At 54.3% G+C, this 18,957-nt stretch overlaps 6 protein-coding genes across 6 annotated transcripts; 3 read left to right on the top strand and 3 right to left on the bottom strand.

Moving 5' to 3' along the window:
- Nucleotides 1-75: 75 nt before the first annotated feature.
- On the top strand, nt 76-4,219 carry ACA1_054270 (alpha1,2-mannosidase subfamily protein; the record flags this gene model as incomplete). The annotated part of the gene is made up of 20 exons (XM_004344034.1): nt 76-200; nt 558-693; nt 810-855; nt 936-1,074; nt 1,156-1,244; nt 1,341-1,511; nt 1,589-1,651; nt 1,749-1,819; nt 1,897-2,224; nt 2,315-2,376; nt 2,455-2,564; nt 2,673-2,734; nt 2,801-2,883; nt 2,967-3,112; nt 3,250-3,344; nt 3,408-3,460; nt 3,525-3,596; nt 3,688-3,816; nt 3,926-3,997; nt 4,094-4,219. 20 exons carry the CDS (start codon nt 76-78, stop codon nt 4,217-4,219), a joined length of 2,178 nt encoding a protein of 725 aa, XP_004344084.1.
- Nucleotides 4,220-4,556: 337 nt separating this feature from the next.
- On the top strand, nt 4,557-4,945 carry ACA1_054260 (uncharacterized protein; the record flags this gene model as incomplete). Its single annotated transcript, XM_004344033.1, has 2 exons — nt 4,557-4,603; nt 4,765-4,945. The coding sequence occupies 2 exons, from the start codon at nt 4,557-4,559 to the stop codon at nt 4,943-4,945; spliced, it is 228 nt and encodes a 75-aa protein (XP_004344083.1).
- Nucleotides 4,946-6,056: 1,111 nt separating this feature from the next.
- Nucleotides 6,057-9,182, bottom strand: ACA1_054250 (Frizzled/Smoothened family membrane region protein; the record flags this gene model as incomplete). The annotated part of the gene is made up of 14 exons (XM_004344032.1): nt 6,057-6,242; nt 6,358-6,525; nt 6,614-6,751; nt 6,852-6,913; nt 7,044-7,133; nt 7,214-7,271; nt 7,354-7,466; nt 7,535-7,636; nt 7,778-7,924; nt 8,079-8,160; nt 8,205-8,245; nt 8,364-8,477; nt 8,620-8,749; nt 9,012-9,182. The coding sequence occupies 14 exons, from the start codon at nt 9,180-9,182 to the stop codon at nt 6,057-6,059; spliced, it is 1,602 nt and encodes a 533-aa protein (XP_004344082.1).
- A 381-nt stretch (nt 9,183-9,563) lies between these two features.
- ACA1_054240 (EF hand domain containing protein) lies at nt 9,564-10,774 on the bottom strand (the record flags this gene model as incomplete). Its single annotated transcript, XM_004344031.1, has 6 exons — nt 9,564-9,763; nt 9,852-9,968; nt 10,058-10,119; nt 10,209-10,318; nt 10,396-10,461; nt 10,547-10,774. 6 exons carry the CDS (start codon nt 10,772-10,774, stop codon nt 9,564-9,566), a joined length of 783 nt encoding a protein of 260 aa, XP_004344081.1.
- Nucleotides 10,775-11,054: 280 nt separating this feature from the next.
- On the bottom strand, nt 11,055-13,190 carry ACA1_054230 (CDPalcohol phosphatidyltransferase superfamily protein; the record flags this gene model as incomplete). Its single annotated transcript, XM_004344030.1, has 11 exons — nt 11,055-11,239; nt 11,344-11,419; nt 11,515-11,620; nt 11,720-11,800; nt 11,903-12,103; nt 12,233-12,339; nt 12,428-12,499; nt 12,593-12,680; nt 12,760-12,822; nt 12,954-13,025; nt 13,087-13,190. The coding sequence occupies 11 exons, from the start codon at nt 13,188-13,190 to the stop codon at nt 11,055-11,057; spliced, it is 1,155 nt and encodes a 384-aa protein (XP_004344080.1).
- A 3,102-nt stretch (nt 13,191-16,292) lies between these two features.
- ACA1_054220 (MHCK/EF2 kinase domain containing protein) lies at nt 16,293-18,855 on the top strand (the record flags this gene model as incomplete). The annotated part of the gene is given in 8 exon segments (XM_004344029.1): nt 16,293-16,347; nt 16,423-16,513; nt 16,578-16,785; nt 16,871-17,031; nt 17,107-17,278; nt 17,350-17,629; nt 17,737-18,386; nt 18,406-18,855. The coding sequence occupies 8 exon segments, from the start codon at nt 16,293-16,295 to the stop codon at nt 18,853-18,855; spliced, it is 2,067 nt and encodes a 688-aa protein (XP_004344079.1).
- Between the last annotated feature and the right edge of the window lie 102 nt (nt 18,856-18,957).

Raw genomic sequence — 18,957 nt, 5'->3', positions numbered from 1 at the left:
TTGGTGGTTGGTGCATCGCCAATAAGATCACTCTCCAGCCGACACGCCTTGAGAGAGCAAGAAGACAGAGTGACCATGCCGAAGCATTTGCGGTTTGGCTTGGTGGTGGTCTTGCTCGGCGTGGCCCTGGCCACAGCCGCCAGTGCTTCATTCTCGTCGTATGTTCGGCCTGCGGTCGGCACAGGAGGCGAAGGCTACGGGTGCGTCCCCTTTTCACTTTTGTGCTCTCTGGCGCTCGCTTCGTGCTCACCCCCCCCCCCCGGGGCGCTGTCCTCGGCCAAGAATTGGTGCCGTGCCGCCGGGTCCACAAGCGCCGTTTGGTGCGTTTCTTACACTAATTCAGTATTTATTTATTAATTTTTAATCAATTTTATTATTTCTGACTGTCAAGCTTTGTTCAGGCATGGTGCGGGTGGGGCCAGACACGCAGGAGTACGATGCGCTCTACATCCCCTGGTATGTCTGACATCTCCCCGCAAACCTCAACATCCACACTGTGCACGCACACACGACCACTGCACACAAGCGCACGTCCTCACAAGCTTGCATTCACACAGGAACCACTTTGGAGGCTACTACTATGGCGACGAGTACATTCGCGTCTTTTCGCACACGCACATGGTGGGGTCGGGTGTGCTGGACTACGGCAACATCGGGGTCATGCCCATCACCAAGTCCCCCAACCTCCTCCTCGTACGACACCACGAACGCACACGCACACGCACACGCACACGCATTCGCACTCGCACGCGCACGCGCACGCGCACAGGCAACACGCGGCATACTGATGACCATAATCAACCGACCAGTTGTCCAACTACGCCTATCGGTCGCAGTTCTCGCACCAGTCCGAAGGTACGGGTTCGCTTCATTGACGACAATTCTACCATGGCAGAATTGGGGGCTGACCGCACGCACGCACGCACTTGGTGAAGTGATGAACCCGGGCTACTACGCGGTGACGCTGGAGGACTACAGCATTCGCGCCGAACTGACGGCCACGAAGCGGGTGGGCCTCCACCGCTACACCTTCCCCTCGACCGCGACCGCCAGAAACATCCTCTTCCCCATCAGGTCTGCGTGTATGTTGTATGTTGTGTGTGCGTGGGTGCGGCGCACATGCGGTGTGCGTCACTATTAACTATGAGTGTGCAGTCATGCGTTGCACGACGGAGCGTGTAAGGGCGCCAACGTCAACGTCGACATCAACAACCAGGAGGTCTCCGGCTGGATGCTCAACGCAGGTGGCCCACCCTCCCTTCCTGTTTTCTCTTTGCTCGCCCGCGCCAGTTAGACTCCGACCGATAACGGCTCTATGGTCCGTCGACAACGCCACACAGGAGGTCTCTCCGGCCGGTTCGGAGGGGTGAAGACCTACTTCGTGGCGCAGTTCGGGGCGGTGGGTCCCCGCTTCACGTCCCACGGCGTGTGGGACCTGGCCAGCAGCCAGCTCAGCCCGGGCTCGGCCTCGATCAACGGCACCCATGTGGGCGCGTGGATCGGCTTTGAAAGTACACATCGCCTCCTCTGTACACTTCCTCCCCTCCCCCCCAAGTCGGTAGCATTGACGTGTGTTACACGCAACAAGGTGGAGCCGTGTCAACGGTGGTGGAGATGTACATCGGCCTGAGCTTCGTAAGCCTCGACAACGGTACCAATAATATACATATAAATATGTATAAACATAAACATTCATAAAAAAGGTGATTTTTTCAACGGGGCTGAGGCACATGTGACATGCACCACAGCGCGGCTCAACCTGAAGACCGAGTTGTGGAACGGGAAGCTGTCATTCGATCTTGCCCTCAACCAAACTCAGGTACGCACACGCACGCACACGCACACGCAGATACGCACACGCACACGCGTGCTCAGCTGACTTTGCGCGCCCTGCAGAGCGAGTGGGAGGGCCTCTTGGGCCGATTCGAGGTCACGGGCGGCGACGTGGTGGAGCTGGTCAAGTTCTACACGGCTGCATACCACGCATTCCTGGCGCCCACCACCTTCAACGACGTCAACGGCCAGTACCTCGGGTTCGACTCCCGGGTGCACCTCATGCCCGCCGGCCGCTCGTGGTACTCGGACATGTCCATCTGGGACACCCACCGCACGCAGTCCCCGCTTCTGGCGCTCGTGCTGCCCGACGTCATGAGCGACATCGTAAACTCGCTTGTGCTCATGTTCCAGCAAGGCGGCGATCTCCCCCGATGGCCCATGGCCAACGGTACAACGTCGTGACACGCACACGCACACGCACATGCACACGACACGACACGACACGCACTCGACTGAATTGTCGTTGTGTGGTGGTCAGGTTACACGGGAACGATGAGCGCCACGCACGCCGATGTGGTGGTGGCGGACGCCTATCTCAAGGTACTGTTGTTGTTGTTGTAAACGACGGGTCCACCACTGTTTGACATTCCACCCCCCCCCCCGATCGAGTAAATGCAGGGCGTGCGCGGTTTCGACGTGGACCAGGCAATGAAGGCCCTCGTCCAGTCGGCCACCCAGCCACAGCGGTATGCGGGCCGTGAAAACATCGACGAGTGGCTCAAATATGGGTATATCCAGACATATCATTTCGAACACCCACGTGTAGCTCACATTACGTGTCGTGTGTCGTGTGTGTCGTGTCGTGTGCCGTGTGTGCCGTGTGCGCCGTGTGGCAGATATGTGTCGTACGCGTCAAACCATAAGGCAGCCATCCTCACGCTGGAGTACGCGTTCGATGGTAGGGGAACCCCGGCGCCATAAAACGAGTGCCTTCGTCTTCTTCCACTCATCATCTTTGTTACAGATTGGGCGGTGGCCAACATGGCGGCGGCCCTCAACAACTCTGCTGCTGCCGAGCTGTTCTACAATCGCTCGAAGAACTATCGAGTACGCGCGCAGAGTCCATGACACGACACGCACGGCACGCAACACAGCGAGCCTGACTACTGCGTTCACGTGCGCACCACCAGAACGTGTGGAATGCGGAGGAGCAATTCTTCTGCCCCAAATCGCGTGACCCCTCGAGCGGGGCTGTCGCGTGGGCCTGTCCGCCCTGGTACGACTACCTCAACCCGTTCGACACTCGCTATGAGGAGGGCGATGCCTGGCACTGGAGGTACCTCATCACCACCCCACCATCAATCATCAATCATCAATCATCAGCCATCAGCCATCAACCATCGACCACACACTCGAGACACTCTTGCCGTGTGATGATAGATTCATCGTGCGTGTTGCGTGGTTCGGGTTCAGGTGGTTCGTCCCGCACGACCCCAAAGGATTAATCGCACTGTTTGGCGGCGTCGACAAGTTTGTGGAGCAGCTCATGGAGTTCTTCGACTACTCCAGTACTGTCGCTTTCTCTCTTTTTCACGGTCATGACCCTAACCAATCAGTCTTGGTTGGTGCAGATCTGGACCAGTTCAACATTTTGCCCAACCCCTACTACTGGGCCGGCAACGAGGTACACCCAATTATTAACTAACAATATATTACTTATATTTATATTATCAACTTGTTTTTCTCAGCCTGACATATTTGCCGCCTGGCTGTTCACCTTCGCCGGCAGACCGGACCTCACCCAGAAGTACACTCGCATGGTACCCACTACCCACCCTTTAGCCACCGCCCAAGGGCGTGGCAAGCTGGTGTTACACAGCTTTACTTCTTCTTCTGCTGCTGCTTCGTCAGGTGATGAGCACGCGGTATTCGGGCCTGCCCGATGGTCTGCCGGGCAATGACGACTACGGCACCATGTCGGCGTGGTACATGTTCGCCGCCCTGGGCTTCTACCCGCAGGCCGGCAGCACCACTTACATCGTACGCAACTCCTAGAACCAAGCCACTGGGCTCTGCACCTGGCAGTTTGTTGTGCCTCACACGCCACACACAATGCGCCGCGTAGCTGGGCAGCCCAGTGTTCCCGCAGGCAGTGGTCCACTTGGCCAACAACACCAGGCTGGTGATCACCGCCCACAACGCCAACGCAGACAACATCTACGTTCAAAAGGCACAGCTCACATTTTCTTCTTTTTTTTTTTTGCTGGTGAACTGAACAAGAGGGTGTTTACATTGTACATCACTGCACCTGGAGCAGGTGGCGGTGAACGGACGCCCGTGGCCTTCGTGGTTCATTGACCACGCGCAGCTGGTGGGAGGCACCAACAACGGCACCGCCAGCCTCGAGTTCTGGATGGGTCCCACCGCCTCTGCCCCTGCTTGACCCCTTCCACTTGGTGCCTTAATTTGCCAATTTCTTTCGTTTCGTTTCACACAACGTTTCCCACATCTTTCTTTGAAAGCTGGCCTGCTTTGTAGTTCAAGGCATGCATATTTGATTAATTCGTCACAACCTGCTGAGGTGGAACAAGGTGGTTGGCAACCTGTGTGGCAGACAGCACGTGCACAGGGCCATGAGAAGAGCCCTGTGCATTTCGTTTAGGGGTGGTGAAGGCAGCAGACAACAAAGGAGGAAAGGAAACTGCATCCCACATCAACTTCTCCACATACCTCACATGCACACTCCTGACCTCAGTTAGGTTAGAGCAAGAAGAAGAAGAATGGGCGACCCCTTGATGCTCTCCATTCTCCAGCGCAAGCTTCACACGTGCCAAGTTTTGCTCTGGTCCTATTCCTCCCCCCCATCCAGAGCGGTAACCTATTTTTTTATTTTTTTAAAATTTGTCTCACCCCTCCAATCAATCTTTGATCTTCTTCTCTCTTTTGTTCTTCTCCGCTCTTCCTTTGTTCTTTTTTTTTCTGATCCAGGCTCAAGCAAATGTACCAGGTGCAAGACAATGGCAAGTGTGACTTTGTACTGAGCAAGGAGCTGGTCTACCAGGCCTATCTGGCCATGATGGTGGCCCATGAGTGCCTTGCTGAGCTGCCCCAGCTCACTTGGCCTGTTCTGGGCAAGTGTGCCTTCCCCTTGGTGCCCTCAATCCACTGAGGCCTGTGTGGCTGTGTGAAGCAGCTCTATGTGGGCCTCGTCCCTCAGACCCACAACAGCACACAAGCCATAGATGGCTGGGTGAAGAGGATGAAGAAGATGAAGAAGATGAAATTCTGCTGAGGCCATTCTCCTATGAAAGCATGGACATGGTGGAGGTAAGTGTGAACTTGCTGATGTGGCATCAAAGTGACAATGAAGAAGAAGGAACAGATTGCAACAACAATAGAGATGAGGAGCTGGAGAACAGGTGCATCACCACAACCACAACAACAACAGATGAAGAGCAGACAAGGCGCTACTCGCTCAAGACTACCACCACCACCACATCATTGACACCCCCGACCCCCTCCTCCTCCCCCCTGACAAGAAGTGGATCCTACAGCTTGGGTGACTGTGCATCGCCCTGCTTGAGCCTTGAGTCAACCACCACCTCACCTTCATCATCATCATCATCATCTTCATTGTCCACCACTACAACCTTCTTCTTTGCCTCATCTTCTCCTTCCTCCTCTGGTGTGGCTCTTGGCTTGCTGCTTCATGACACCCAGCCTGGCCCTGGTGGGAATGCGTATCAGGGGCTGGAGGTGGTGTGGAATGGCCTTGCCAGCTGTGGCTACTGGGACTTCCACCATCAGCTGAAGCTGATGGTGAAGGTGGCAGACATGATGAACTGGGTGTGATGAGCTGAGTGATTGGGGTGTTATCACATGAGTGGTGGTGGCCCAGACACCCACTGAGGCTCCTACAACTGATGGCTGCATCTTGGTGGTGGAGTGGGTGGAGTTGGTCATCTTGCCCTACCTCAAATTGAGCTGAAGCGCTCTTCACTTCCACTCCACTCTTTGTACAGAAGATGCCTTTCAATTTTAGGAAAGCTTGTGTCACAGTCATGTCAGTCTCAAGGCGTACCAATGGACCATGGCCCAGGCACCACAGAGTTAAGTTGCCAGTCAGCTATGCATACCTCACACGCCTCACCTGCCATCTTCTTCATTCGTCAAGGAATGAAGATTCCATGGCTCTGCGGATTTGGTTTTGGTTATCGCTTTCATTTTTGTTTTAGTTTTGGTTTTGGTTTTCGCTTTCGTTTTCATTTTATTTGTTGGACCTAAAGATCGTCGCCTTCTTCGGCGAGAGAAGAGATGTCGTAGTCGTAAGTCGAGCTCTTGTTGGACACGCCCTCCTTGCCGCCCGACATCGTATCGTCGGACTGGCTCTTGCTCGAGGTGCCCCTGATGATGGACATTGGCTGCCGCCAGTTCTTCAACAGCACACGCCAGAACAGATACGGTTCCTGCGCCACAATGTAATCAATGCATGTATTAGAAGACACGCAACACGCACGCACGCACGCACGCACACGCACACGCACACCGCACACACACACACACACACACGGGACACCGCACAAGTGCCTTGGATAAGCCGAGAGAACAGAAGATGATGACACCCTGGCCGCCGAGCGTCATGGCCTGGAGGTACCACGAGCCCCTGTTTAACTTTACCGACAGTTCGCAGGGCTCACCCGTCGCCACGCCGCACGCGATCTGCTCCGCCACCGCGTCCTCGATGTCGTCCTGCGGTGCGGTGGACGCCATCATCGTAAACACAACTCCAACCATCACACGTTGCGTGTCGAGCGCGAGCGTTGTGTGTGCCACGTACGGCGACGGTTTCCTCGTAGACCCGATAGAAGGTGAAGAAGGCGTAGAGGAACCAGTAGCCCACGATGAGCCCAGTCAGTCGGATCAGGTGCTCCTTAGAGATGACCGTTTGGCTCACCTCCTTCAGCCGCGATTGCACCTGTGTGTACCCCCCCCCGAAACCCGCACTGGTCAGAGTGCGCTGGGCCAGCGCAGAAGATGCAGGTGTGAAGATGAAGAAGATGATGATGGTGCCGTACCCGCCACACTTTCAGGATGACGATCGCCATCAGCGTCGTTCCAACGATCAGATTGAAGAGCACTGACGTTTTGAACCACCACACGATGAGACGGTAAGCCATGTTGTTGGGTGCGTCGTGTGGTGTCAAGTGGCGCGGCATGTGTGTGCGGTTTGTGCGCGTGCTGTGGTGGTGGGGAGGGTGTGGGCGTACCTGGGCCATACCAGAGTCCCCAGTCCCACGGATCGGCGACGAAGCAGTTGTAGCCTCCCGCCACCCCGACGAACTTCTGGGCCGCCAATCCTAAACCATCACCAATTGCTCGAGTTAATGCTTGTGTTGCGTTATCACAACATAAATGTTCGACCAAAACGAGGGTGTACCAATCAGGACGCAGAGCCCCGGCACGCCCCAGCCCACCATGTGCGACCCAATGTTTAACTGATAGGCCAATAATAAGAGAGAACGTCAGTGTGAGGTGGAGTCTCGGCCAATCGGATGAGAGGGCACGCGTGGGCCGTACCAGCATCTTGATCCGGCTGGAGCCCACCTTGAGCACAATGAATTGGAAGCCCGTGACGGTGAGCATAAGCCACCAGCAGCTGCCGGCCAGGCCGCCGTACATAATCAGCATTCCTGAGATGAGACCCGGAAGTGGACTGTGTGAGCCGTTGAATTTGTGGAATGCGCCTGCGGGCTGGTACCTTGAAGGACGCACACGACGCCCTGTCCGTTGTTGTCTCGCGCGCCCTCGAACGTCTGCAGCACCGGGACCTCGTCCCACGTGCAGAACGTTCGCCTCGGGCCTGACGCACACCGCACACACCACCGCACACGCACACCGCACACAACACCACACACGCACACGCACACGCACACGCACACGCCCACCACGCACGCATGTGAGCACAACAAAAGTGCAGAAAATGCTTCGAATAGTTCGTTACCTCCGACCAACACCGGGAGCAGCACGCCGACGCTGCACACGAGGGAGGACACGGACAGCCAGATCTGGAACGACGTCGGGAAGCGACGCTTGTGTCGCATCAGGCTGTACGTGATGATCAGGAAAAGCACCATCGCAAACGATACAACTACGACACGGCATGACATGACACACGAACACGAACACGAACACGAACACGAACACGAACACGACACGACACGACACGACACGACACGACACGACACGACACACGTTGGTTGATGAGGTGACGGGTGGTGCGGGGGGGGGAAGGCTGAGCGTACTGCCGAGCCCAGTCAGGACTCCGATCGCGGCGTCCATCTCGGTGGTGGTGAACATGGGGTCGGGGCACGGGTAGACGCACACCTGGTCCGGCGAGCTCAGCGACTGCGTCGGGTCGGCGATGGTACCCTCCGGGTTGAACTTGAGCGGATACGGACAGTCGGCCTGGCTGTACGGCACCATCACTGATTCCCGTGCGTGTGCGGTGAGTGTGTGCGGTGAGTGTGTTGTGTTGTGTTGTGTGCGCGAGTGCGTGTGCGTGTGCGGTGATGGAGGGGGTTGTGCACCTCCGGCAGTCTGCGAGCCGTTGGTGCAGTGGGTGGTGGGGAAGAGGGGCGAGCTGCAGTTGGGGAGCAGGTGCGCCTTGTTCTGCGCAGTGAAGAACTCCTCACATGCGTCGACTGCATCCTCGCACACGCTCCGACACGGCAGAGAGTCTGGATCGCAAAAGAAATGTCAGAAACCGCGTCCTTGCGGGACGAACGCGTGTGTGAGGTGGCGTGTGTTGCGTGTCGTGTGCCGTGTGTCGTGTGGGCGGCGCACATGAGAATTCGGGCGAAAAGCTGCACTCGACGAATCCGCCCCAGCAGGCGAGGCGGATGGCCGCTGAGCGACACACGGGCGGCACGAACACGCCCAAGAGCTTCGTTGTCTCCGCCGTCGCGCTGTCCGCCTGTGGCCGTCATCATCAGTACTATTCGGCGCGTGCCAGGCACAGCAAATAAATGTGTGACGCACTATGGAGCAGCACGAATTGCTGCATCAACAGGAAAGAAATAGATAAATGCAAAGAAATATAAAATTATCGAATGTGGGTAAATAAACTCTTATTTATCACACAAAAACCGAAATGGTGGCTGGACCATGACCAACCACAAAAGGAGCTGAGAGCTTTCTGCGAGATGGAGATGGTGAGAGATGGAGCGTGCGATTACCTGAGCGTAGGTCTGGCCGGGGAGGAGAAGGACGTGGGAGTAGGTCACCACACTGTCGCACTTGCCGCCGGTGGCCGGCGAGCCACGATAGGGCACGCAACCCTGGCCGGCCACTTCCTCCACCACCGAGGCGTACAGGCTCAACACCAACAACAGCGGCAGCGCGTGCATCACTGCCACAAAGAACGAAAAGCGAGAAAGGGGGGGAGCGATAAAGAACGAAAAGCGAAAGAAGGGCCAAGAACGAAAAAGGCGAAGACGACGAAGGGTAAGTCACCGTCGCCGGAAATCCACATCGTAAATCAACAACGGAACGAAAGAAGAGAGGAGGGAACCATGACAAACGGAGAGCGTGAGCCGTTTGCTGCTGCTGTACATCTTTTGTAAAACGTTTGTCGCCTAATGGCACTCCCCAATGCCGGAAGTGCCAAGCAAGAGCACATCGTTACAATGACGACGCCAAATAGCAAAATGGAGAAATATAATGGAGTAATATATACTATTTTACGCAAGAGATTACGGCCACACACAATATTCCGCATTTTACACGGCCTAGACGTAAGAGGGGAAGCTGGAAAAGGTGGCGGTGATCTTGCCCATGAAGACCAGGGGCATGCCGTTTCCGAGCTTCTGCGCCGCGTAGCCGGTGAACATGTAGGGCAATTCGGAACTCGCGTCCGTGGTGTTGTGGATGGCGTCGAGCCACAGATGACACTCGGCCCCTCTCGGGAACGCATCATCGGGCACCTGGCCTGCTCACATCAACCACCGGACGAATGAGTGATATCAATCTTGGTGCGGAGATGCGTGTGCGTGTGCGTGTGCGTGTGCGGTGGGTACCGTGCAAGAAGATACGAGAGCCGGAGATCAGGGACAGGTTGGTCAGCGGATGGTAGCCCAGCTTGCCGGTGATGGTGGTGGCGTCCTTGATGGTTATTTCGCCCGCCAGTTCGCTGCCTGCATCGAAGCACAATCAACGATTGCAGGCCAACCACTCGAGTGGGGGGGAGACCAACGAAGGCCAAGACGGCGGGCTGCAAATGTACCTCCGGTCGTCCGGACCTGCCAGATTCCATTCCGATGCCCGGTGGTCAATGCCTGAATGAGTCTGTCGTGTCGTTGGTCGTGTCGTGTCGTGTCGTGCGGTGGGTCAGTGCTTAGAGGAGCTGAGGCTCACTAACGAGCGAGCGCGCTTACTTGAGTTCCTGGTCCTTCATGTGGGTCTTGATGTTCTTGAGGAGGTTGCCCCAATCGGTGGCCTTCCACTCAGCCAGCGAGATCGTACCGCTGGCATCCTTGTCAATCACCTGTTTCGCCCACGTCGAAACCAAACGAAACAAAACTAGAAAAAAACCACGAAAGCGAAAACACAAGAGAAGCGAACCTGGAACATGGCCCTGCCCAACTGCCCAGAGAGCTTCTTCTTGAGCTCGTCGTCTGCATTCTTGATCTGTGAGAACCGTTATTTTGTCGACATTAGAATAACGCAATTAATAAAAGCGAGGAAGGCAAGAGAAGGACAAAGGCAGAAGTACGTTGACGTCGCCTTCGCCTTGGGCCTTGAGGATGGCGAGGTCGCCCACCTTCTGGTTGGGGTGCTTCTTGATGAAGTATTCGACCAGGTCGTGCGAGAAGGAGATGAACTCATCGCGCGTCAGCGACCCGCTGTTGTCCTTGTCGTAGGTAGCGAAGGCCTTGTTGATCGCCTCGCGGTCCTCCTCGTTGTCGAGAAAGCGCAGCATCTTCACTTGTTTCGCTCCCATCTTGAAGTTGCGTTTGTAGAGTCGCGATGTTGAGTGTTGCCGGTGGGCGGGCAGTCAAAGATAGAGTCGTTTGTGTTCAACCCCCGACTTCAGGCGCCGTTCAGCAAAACGTAACTGGTCTGTGGTTTGGCCGCCGTGGCCCAGAAAAACAGGAAAACTGGAATCGCTCCTCATTGGCCCGGTGAATCAAAGCAAGCAGGGTAGTGGCCAGAATTCAAACTGCTGGAAGCTATGGCCCCGTGGTCGCGAGCGAAGGGGGAAAAATGGGGTAGCCACCAATTTAGTTGGCCTTCTTGGAGCGCTTGTTCTTGATGGTGAGGAAGCCGATGTCGAGGTAGGTCGTGATTTCGTGCACCACGCTGTGCGCGAAGAGGTAGTAGCCCAGGATGGACTGCACGTAGCACCCCACCAGGAAGGCGTACTCCACCCGCGCGCTCCACGCTCCGACCAGGCTCAGCGCCGCTCCTGCACGAACGCCCAGCAAATCAAATCAAATCAAAACAACACTTGTGAGCGATGAAAATAGCAAAGTGCAAGGTGGCACGAGGGGCGGGTGCAAGAGGTCGTACCGATGTAGAAGGAGAACAGGAGGGGCTGGATGGGGTGGAAAGCCTGCTTGACCACGCGCGCCAACACCATGCGACCCTTGATTGAAGAGACCAGATAAGAGGTGTAAGCAAAAAGGCTGGCAGAGTCGCATATCAACAGAGCGGCAACGGTGAAGAGAAGGCGGCTGTTACGATTATGTTGCCGCAGAGAAGGCCGAAGGAGCCGATCCACAGCTGCGGGTGCTGCAGCACGTCAGCCTTCGAGTAGTTGGCCCACACCACCGACGCGGCCACAAGGCTGTTTCGGTCACGGGCAACGCACACACCACACGCGCAAGCAAATCGATTTGGTGAACGTTGGAACCTCAAACAAGAAGAGGAAGAAGGTGGTGCGCACCTAAGGAAGGGGAAAAGGCGACCAAAGACCGCCACCAGCCCGTCCGCACCCTCCCCCACTCGCTTAGCCATGTTGTACACACTGCCCATGCCACGTCAGCAATATAAAGCAACAACAAAAGAAATGTAAATAATATTTTATAATAGCTGTTATAGCGAAAAATATAGCAAAATGTGAATGTACCTGGAGAAGATGTTCTGGAGCATGGGGAAGGTGGCCAGGGCGATGAAGAGGTGGTTGCACTGGACGGTGTAGCCGAACACGGTGATGGTCTGCAGCCACACAGACGGACCCAGAAGCGCCGTCGCTACGTAGAGGCCCATAGTGGACAGCTGCGCCTCGGTCACGTTGAAAATACCCAGATCCAGCACGCCCGTGTGATACCTGACACACACACACACACACCACCGCACACACACACCCACACCCACAACCGCACACGCACATACCGGGAGGGACGTCAGATGTGAAATAATAAGAAAATAATAACGAGAAGCCTAGTGAAGTACGCACTCCTCCCACTGGGCGGCGTAGAAGCCGGCCATGGACATGATGATGGCGTACTGGGCGACCCAGGTCGGCCCCAGCTGAAGCGAACTGGCCACCGTCAAGGCCATCAACTGTGCGTCACACACACAGCGATCGCAGATTAGCTGAGCTGTACGCGCACGCACAGATCCGAGAAAAATGGACGTGCTGGCACGGTACCGTAGTGGTGAGGGCGTCGCAGCCGTGGTCCACGAGTTCACCGAGAGGCGACGACGTGTTTGTTCGGCGCGCCTGTAATGATGAGAGCACATATATTATAGGGGAGTGTTAGGCCAAGTGCTAGCGAATGCGGCGAGAGAGGTGGCGTGCCTGTTTGCCATCAACGGCATCCATGGTCTGGTAGATGAAGAGGCACAGTGCGTTGACCATGTACACCCACCAAGGCGCCTCGCCCGTGAGCGACGGCACATAACTGCCACAGTAGCGACGCGTTGCGTGAGATTGTACGCTCTACTGGCGAGACTACGTACAATGTGAGAGGGAAACGTTACAAGGCGGTCAGCGCGTAGCTGGCCACCATGAAAGCGAAGCCGACCACCGTCACCAGGTTTGCCCTACACAAGCACAACGTTCACAATGATTGCTTTGAGCCCTGAGATTCATGCGCTACTAATCTTGGAAATGATTGGCTAAAATCTCAAACGATGAGAGGATCAGGAAGAAGAGAAGAGAGAAGGGGCAGTACGCCATGGTGAGAGGCAGAAACTCGACAACCCAACGCCAGAAGGGTTGACCCACATGGTTAGCTATGATTGACCTGCAGTGCGTGGAAGCAAGATGAGACCTTGCAGCAGAGATAGGTAGATCTTGTCTCTTACCGATCGACGCCGTGGTAGGCGTAAAGCTTTAGATTGGGCAGATCCTTCTCATCCACGTAGCGGAAGAGTTTTTCCCACGCCGACGCCTCAGCCCTCTTGCTCATTCTGTTCCAAGATGAAAGATGCTCGGCAGTCTTGGCCTGCGGAACTGCCCGAAACAGTTTGGCAAATTGAAATTTTGGTTTTCAAAACCACCTCGGTAACGCCAGATTGCTGTATACCCCATATTCCCAGGAGTTCCTCAGCAGGGCACGATCCACATCAATGTTGTTACCTTCACAGCAGTCCTCACCATACTCAGCTTGAACAACAACTCAGGGGCCTTGCAAGAGGTATGGCCATGCCCTTCCAAGACTTGGAACACACATTGAAAGCTGCACATCTTCAACAATCAAGTGACAAGTCATGACAGGCCTACTGACCCACAGAGCAACACCAAGCACTGCTGGAATGGTAGAAGGATAAAGGTTGATTTAGGTCACCCTGCCCCACTGTTTTGCCCTGTCTCCACCTTTTGGAGGTGATTTGGAGTGGTTGCTGTGAGATTTGACATTTTTGATTTATAGGGTAGTTTTGAAGATTTGGATCTGCATGTGTGAAATTGACATGGCAAACTGCTGCTGATAAGTGATATTGAGGGTCTTGAGATGGAAATGATTTCATGGAATGTGTGGAGTTAAAAGTGATTTTATCAGTGTGAGATGGAGCTTTGTTGTGGTGGAATTTTATCTTCAGGAATAGTGGAGCACCACTTTCCAACTGTTACAGGAAGGAACCTTTCACTTTCACCTTGAATTCAGCTGATGGATTCCTTGGCCTGTTCAAACATATGGGCAAGCAAATGCCTGATCCACTCCATAATCAGCTTCCATGGCCACCACACCTGAAGAGAGACATTAGCCATCAATGCAATGAAATCAAAAAAGGAACACAATGCCCCTGACCTCATCTGCAATGTTGTCCATGCTGATCCTTGATTTCCACTTGTGCTCTTTTCAGCTCCACTTGTCCCTTGCCAGGCCCTCTTGCAAGAAATCCATACAACCATGAAGATCTTTCCAGTACAGAGCAACAGAAAATCAGACCAACAAGATGTGAGAAGCAAATTAAAAATTGTGTAGAATAACAATGAAAATGAAAGTGATTTGTACTGGCATTGCCTCAGAGGAAGGCGCCTTTGCCATAGTCCAAGCATTGCCAAATTATAGAGATATAGCAAATTAGAAATCATGTAGAACAGATTTTTGCTACAAGTAGATATTGAGGACCCAGAGAGGAAGGAAATTCAATACAAGTACAACAAAATTATTTCTGTACATAAAACAATGAACTACCACACCTTGCTCAGTCAAGTGCAAGTAGTCTTGCACATCAGCCAGGCCATACATACAGCCTGTCTCAACAAAGGTGGCATTGCTGTCATGTGGGTCAAATACAACAAACCAAAATCAAGTATCTGTACAAAAAAGGCCACCATTTGGCTGGAGGGTGTGCAGATACTGGTGTTACAGCCCTGACCATCAGAACATGCTGCCAGATAGTTGGTTGCAAATCAAACTACTAAAAAGGCAAAAAAACAAAATGAAAGAAAAAGTTTGTTGATTTGCAAACAAAAAGAAAGAATAGTCCTTTTGCAAAATGGTCTTTTTGCAAAACAGGTAGAATGGTCTTCAAATCAAACAAAAAAATATAAAGAAGAAAAAAAGAAAAAAGGAAAGAAAAAGCTGCCACAGCACACAGTTCAGGAGAACTGTAAATGCTCACATGGCTCCTTTTTTTGCACAATGATTGTATTTGCACATGGCCAGAATTTTGTGTTTCTTTCTTTTTCCCTTTTTGTCTTTGAATATTGTGCATTCTTCATACTTGGAACCCAAAAGCTTATTTCTACAGATGGAGGGAAATGGTGGGCTGTTTGGAATGCCCTTCAATTTAATAGAACCTTCTGTACCTCTGTATCTGAGCAGATGAAGGAAGAGATGCAAAGGAAGCTTGCTCACAACAAGTATGAGGCAAGCACTAGCTTAACAGAGCTTGCCTTGAGAAAGGAGAGGGAGGCATTCCTGCACAACTTGAAAGGGATCAGGATGCAGTAGACTGATCTAAATGGCATGTTGTGTTCTTGGCCCTGAAGGTTATGTGGTACCTGTGCTTGCGCAGGTGCATCAGTGTGATGATCACAAGCTTCAGGTGTCAAAGAGCTCAACTCTCAGATCACAGGGTTGGCACAGGGCAGCTGGGGGTGCAGTGGAGCTTTACAGTGACATGGTCAACAAGTGAAAGCAGCCAACATGCTTGAAGAAACCATCAAAGAAGAAGCCCAAGAAGACACAGACAACCAGAAGGTGTGGGTGGGTGGAATGGATGGATGGTTGCTCCATGTGTGCACCTTGCTGCAATGATGGTGCATGATTTACAACCACTGAGTGTGGTGGCATGTTGGCAACCATGTGGGCCACATGGCCAAGACCCTATTTTACAGTACCAAGTGGTAATTGGAGATGACAAAGCTGACCACCACAACAAGTGAATCAGTTCTGTCCAGCAATACAACAGTTCAACCTCAAGGGAGGCACCTCTGGGTGGACAGTGGTTGACATGTCATGCTAGCTTGTGGCCAAGCAGAAATCAGACATCTGAAATTATGGGTTTCTGTTGCATGGTTTCAGGGTTACTCATGTATCCATGTTTTCTGGTTCCAACTTGGGGGGAGGTTTGTGAAAAGGAACCAAAAAGGGGGCTTTCTTGATACACCCTTTTCATCACTAGCATACAAATTTTATCATTCTTCATATGTCCTTGTACTTATGTAAAGCTCAACACATGGAGAGTAGAGAGGACATGGTGGTAGTGGACCAACTCAAGGAGGAGCTGTGTGCAATCCAAGCCAATCTTCCCTGAGGCTACATTTTCATTCAGCCAGCCAAAGGTGGGCCATTCCGCTGGTTCGCCTGCCTCTGGGGTCCTGCCGGCACTCCCTATGCCGAGGGGTTATTCCACCTAGATCACCTTCTCACAAGACTATGTACATCTCTCCCAGTTTCTCACTTATCACTCCCTCACAAACTCACGCCATTGCCACCCAGCCCCTCGAGCCTCCTGGGATTATCTTCCGAACCAAGACCTACAACCCTAACATTGCTGAGAACGGGACGATTCACTTCCCTGCCTTGCTCCCCGATAATTGGGCCAAGGCTCCCCTTTATATGGCGGAGGTGTTGAATGGAATCTTCGCTTTTTTCCTGCCGGACACCAGGGCTGGTACGTGAAAAGCGGGTGGCTTGTTGAGTAGTCAAACTGTTTGTGTTGAACAAGCAATATTTGTGTGGAACACAGAAAAGCCTCTGCCGAATGCCACTGGTGACCTCTGCGAAAAGGACACAGTCGCCAAGGCGCGGGAGTGGACCACGGAGTATGCAAGCAAATTGTATGTGGTAGTTGTACAAAATGCGTAATGATACTATGGCTGATGGAGATGTCGCGAACAACAGGAACATTCCAGCAGAGTGCAGCCCACTACCGGCCCAGGTCATGGCGAGCCTCGGAAAGAGGAAAGCGGATGAGATCGGAGGAGACTCGGTGGTGGGCCCTCGACAACTGGTGAAGGCAAGGATAGCGGTGGCAGCACCAACAGTTCCTGTTGGGCTCAAAGGGCTGCGCAACAGTGGTAACTCCTGCTATTACAACAGCGTCATCCAGGTTATCCTCAATCCCCAATCCATGGCCGGTTGTACTCACGCGTTGGACTAAATGGCCGATTGTCTTGGTGGTCACCACCCACCAGTGTCTTGTGCGCCTTCCTGTGATGCGAGAGTTTGCTCAGGCCTCCCAGCCAGACGACTCGCGTCCGTTCACCCTCGCCCTTCGCAAGCTTATCACGAGCATGTGGGACGCCACTTGCACGGAGGTCGCATCCGAAGATCTACGCGTCTGTATCGTTGCCAAGTATGTCATCATTATACACCAAATTCACTGTTTATGTCATGTTGTGTTTTATCCTTACCAACATGCCGGCCAAAGGTACCTCCTGGGAAGCCACCAGCACCAAGATGCGCAGGAGATGCTATGGTGCCTGTTCAACAGTCTCCAGGACGAGGAAGACCAGCGTTTGCAGAGCAAGCAACCCAACTTTGCTCGAATCAACTTCTACAGCATGTTTTGGAGCACAGTTAGCTGTCGAGGCTGTTCTCACGTACCTAGCACCTGCCTTTGATGTCCTGAGCACCTGACTCCCGACACGAACGAACACAATGGCCAACCCAGGCGAGTACAACAGATGACCCCACTTTTCCCATCTCCGTTGCCATTCCGCCGCGGGAGATATCACCGATCACGCTGTTGGCATGCCTCAACAACCACTCAGCCCTCGAGTCAATCGAATATACTTGCAGTGGCCCGAGGTGCCGGGGCGGTGGCGCCACCAGGCAGCTTCGGATCCAAAATGTCGCACCTGTCCTGGTCATCCATCTGAAGCGCTTCTCCTCAGATGCAGGCGTAATGTACGGCTCTTCCCTCAAACCCCACCCCGATTCCATCATATGGCGTGCGCGCGTATCCACACACCTTCTCACAAAAGCACACGCACACTCAGTAAAAAGCGCGATGACCACGTTCAGTTCCCTCCAACCCTGCCTTCGGCACTCGGCAAAGGTGTCCCGTACGAGCTGTGCGGTGTCGTCGAGCACACGGGCACGATCGATCAGGGGCACTACGTAGCCTACGTGCGTGCCGAGGACCAGCGCTGGTACAAGCTCGACGACGCCAAGCCTCCGCGCGAGGTCTCCTTCGACGGAGTGGTTGCGCGGTCCAACGCGTACCTCCTTTTCTACGTGCGCGCCGGTGGCCCGGACCTCGCCGCTCAACCAGCCACGTTGCAGCCAAAGGTCCCCTTCGAAGCACCGGTGGTACGCGCGGCCACAGTGACTCCAGGCACGATGATCCGCACCACCACCGCTACCACCATGGCCCCTCCTCCGGCACCCACGTCGCTGGGGTTGTCGTCGCCAGCCGAGAGGTCAGCACGACTGGCCATGGCGTGGCCGCTCCAGCGCGAGGAAAAGATCCTCTGCCGAAAGCTCAACGGCGTTAAGCCTGCGGGTGGCTACGATTGGCAAGAATCGGAGCTGCGCTGCGTAATTCACAATCGCCGGGTGGCAGAGGGCAGCCACCGCTACGTAGTACTGATCGACGTTCTGGGTGCTGCCTCGAAGGCCGCCCCGCACGTGCTCAAGGTCACCAAGCCCTTCATTACATCGCGGCTTCCGAAGGAGATCAGCCTCATCGCGCTGCTCGAGGCCGAGGTGCGCATGCAGGCTCGAGGCCGAGGCCCACCAGCTCGCTAAGCGCTGGAACGAGCTAAAGATCTCGCACAAGCCGATCCGCTTCAACCCGGTCCACGTGGTCCAACTCCAGCGTGAGCCGCCTCAAGTGGGCCTGCTGGAGCCCTTCCTCGAGGGGGCCTACGTGAAGCACAACGACAACGCCGGCGGCGTGTACATGCCCGTCGAGGGGCGCGAGCGCGAGACACCGCAAGCCTTCAGCCACTTCACATTCGTAGCGACCAAGGGCCGCGGGCTGGTGTGCGACATCCAGGGCGTCGGCGACTTGTTCACCGACCCGCAGATCCACACCGACCCGCGCGATGAGTTCCCTGTGCCGGGCAACAGAGGGCTGGAGGGCATGCGCGACTTCTCCATGACCCACCGCTGCAACCCGCTCTGCTTCGCGTTCCTCAAGAAGCTCGACGCCGAGGCCAGACCCCTCCCCTGAGCCAACATGTTAGTGCCGCGGACGCAACAAATTGCACCTGTCGACACGAAATAATGTATTTTCGGTTTAATAATAATAATTATTATTGCATTGTGCTGGCCA

This window comes from Acanthamoeba castellanii (genome assembly GCF_000313135.1).
Source record: "Acanthamoeba castellanii str. Neff unplaced genomic scaffold scf7180000084594, whole genome shotgun sequence".
Classification (NCBI taxonomy): Eukaryota; Discosea; order Longamoebia; family Acanthamoebidae; genus Acanthamoeba; species Acanthamoeba castellanii.
The sequence above is the reverse complement of the archived record's forward strand: the minus strand, read 5'-3'. Positions and strand labels throughout refer to the sequence as shown.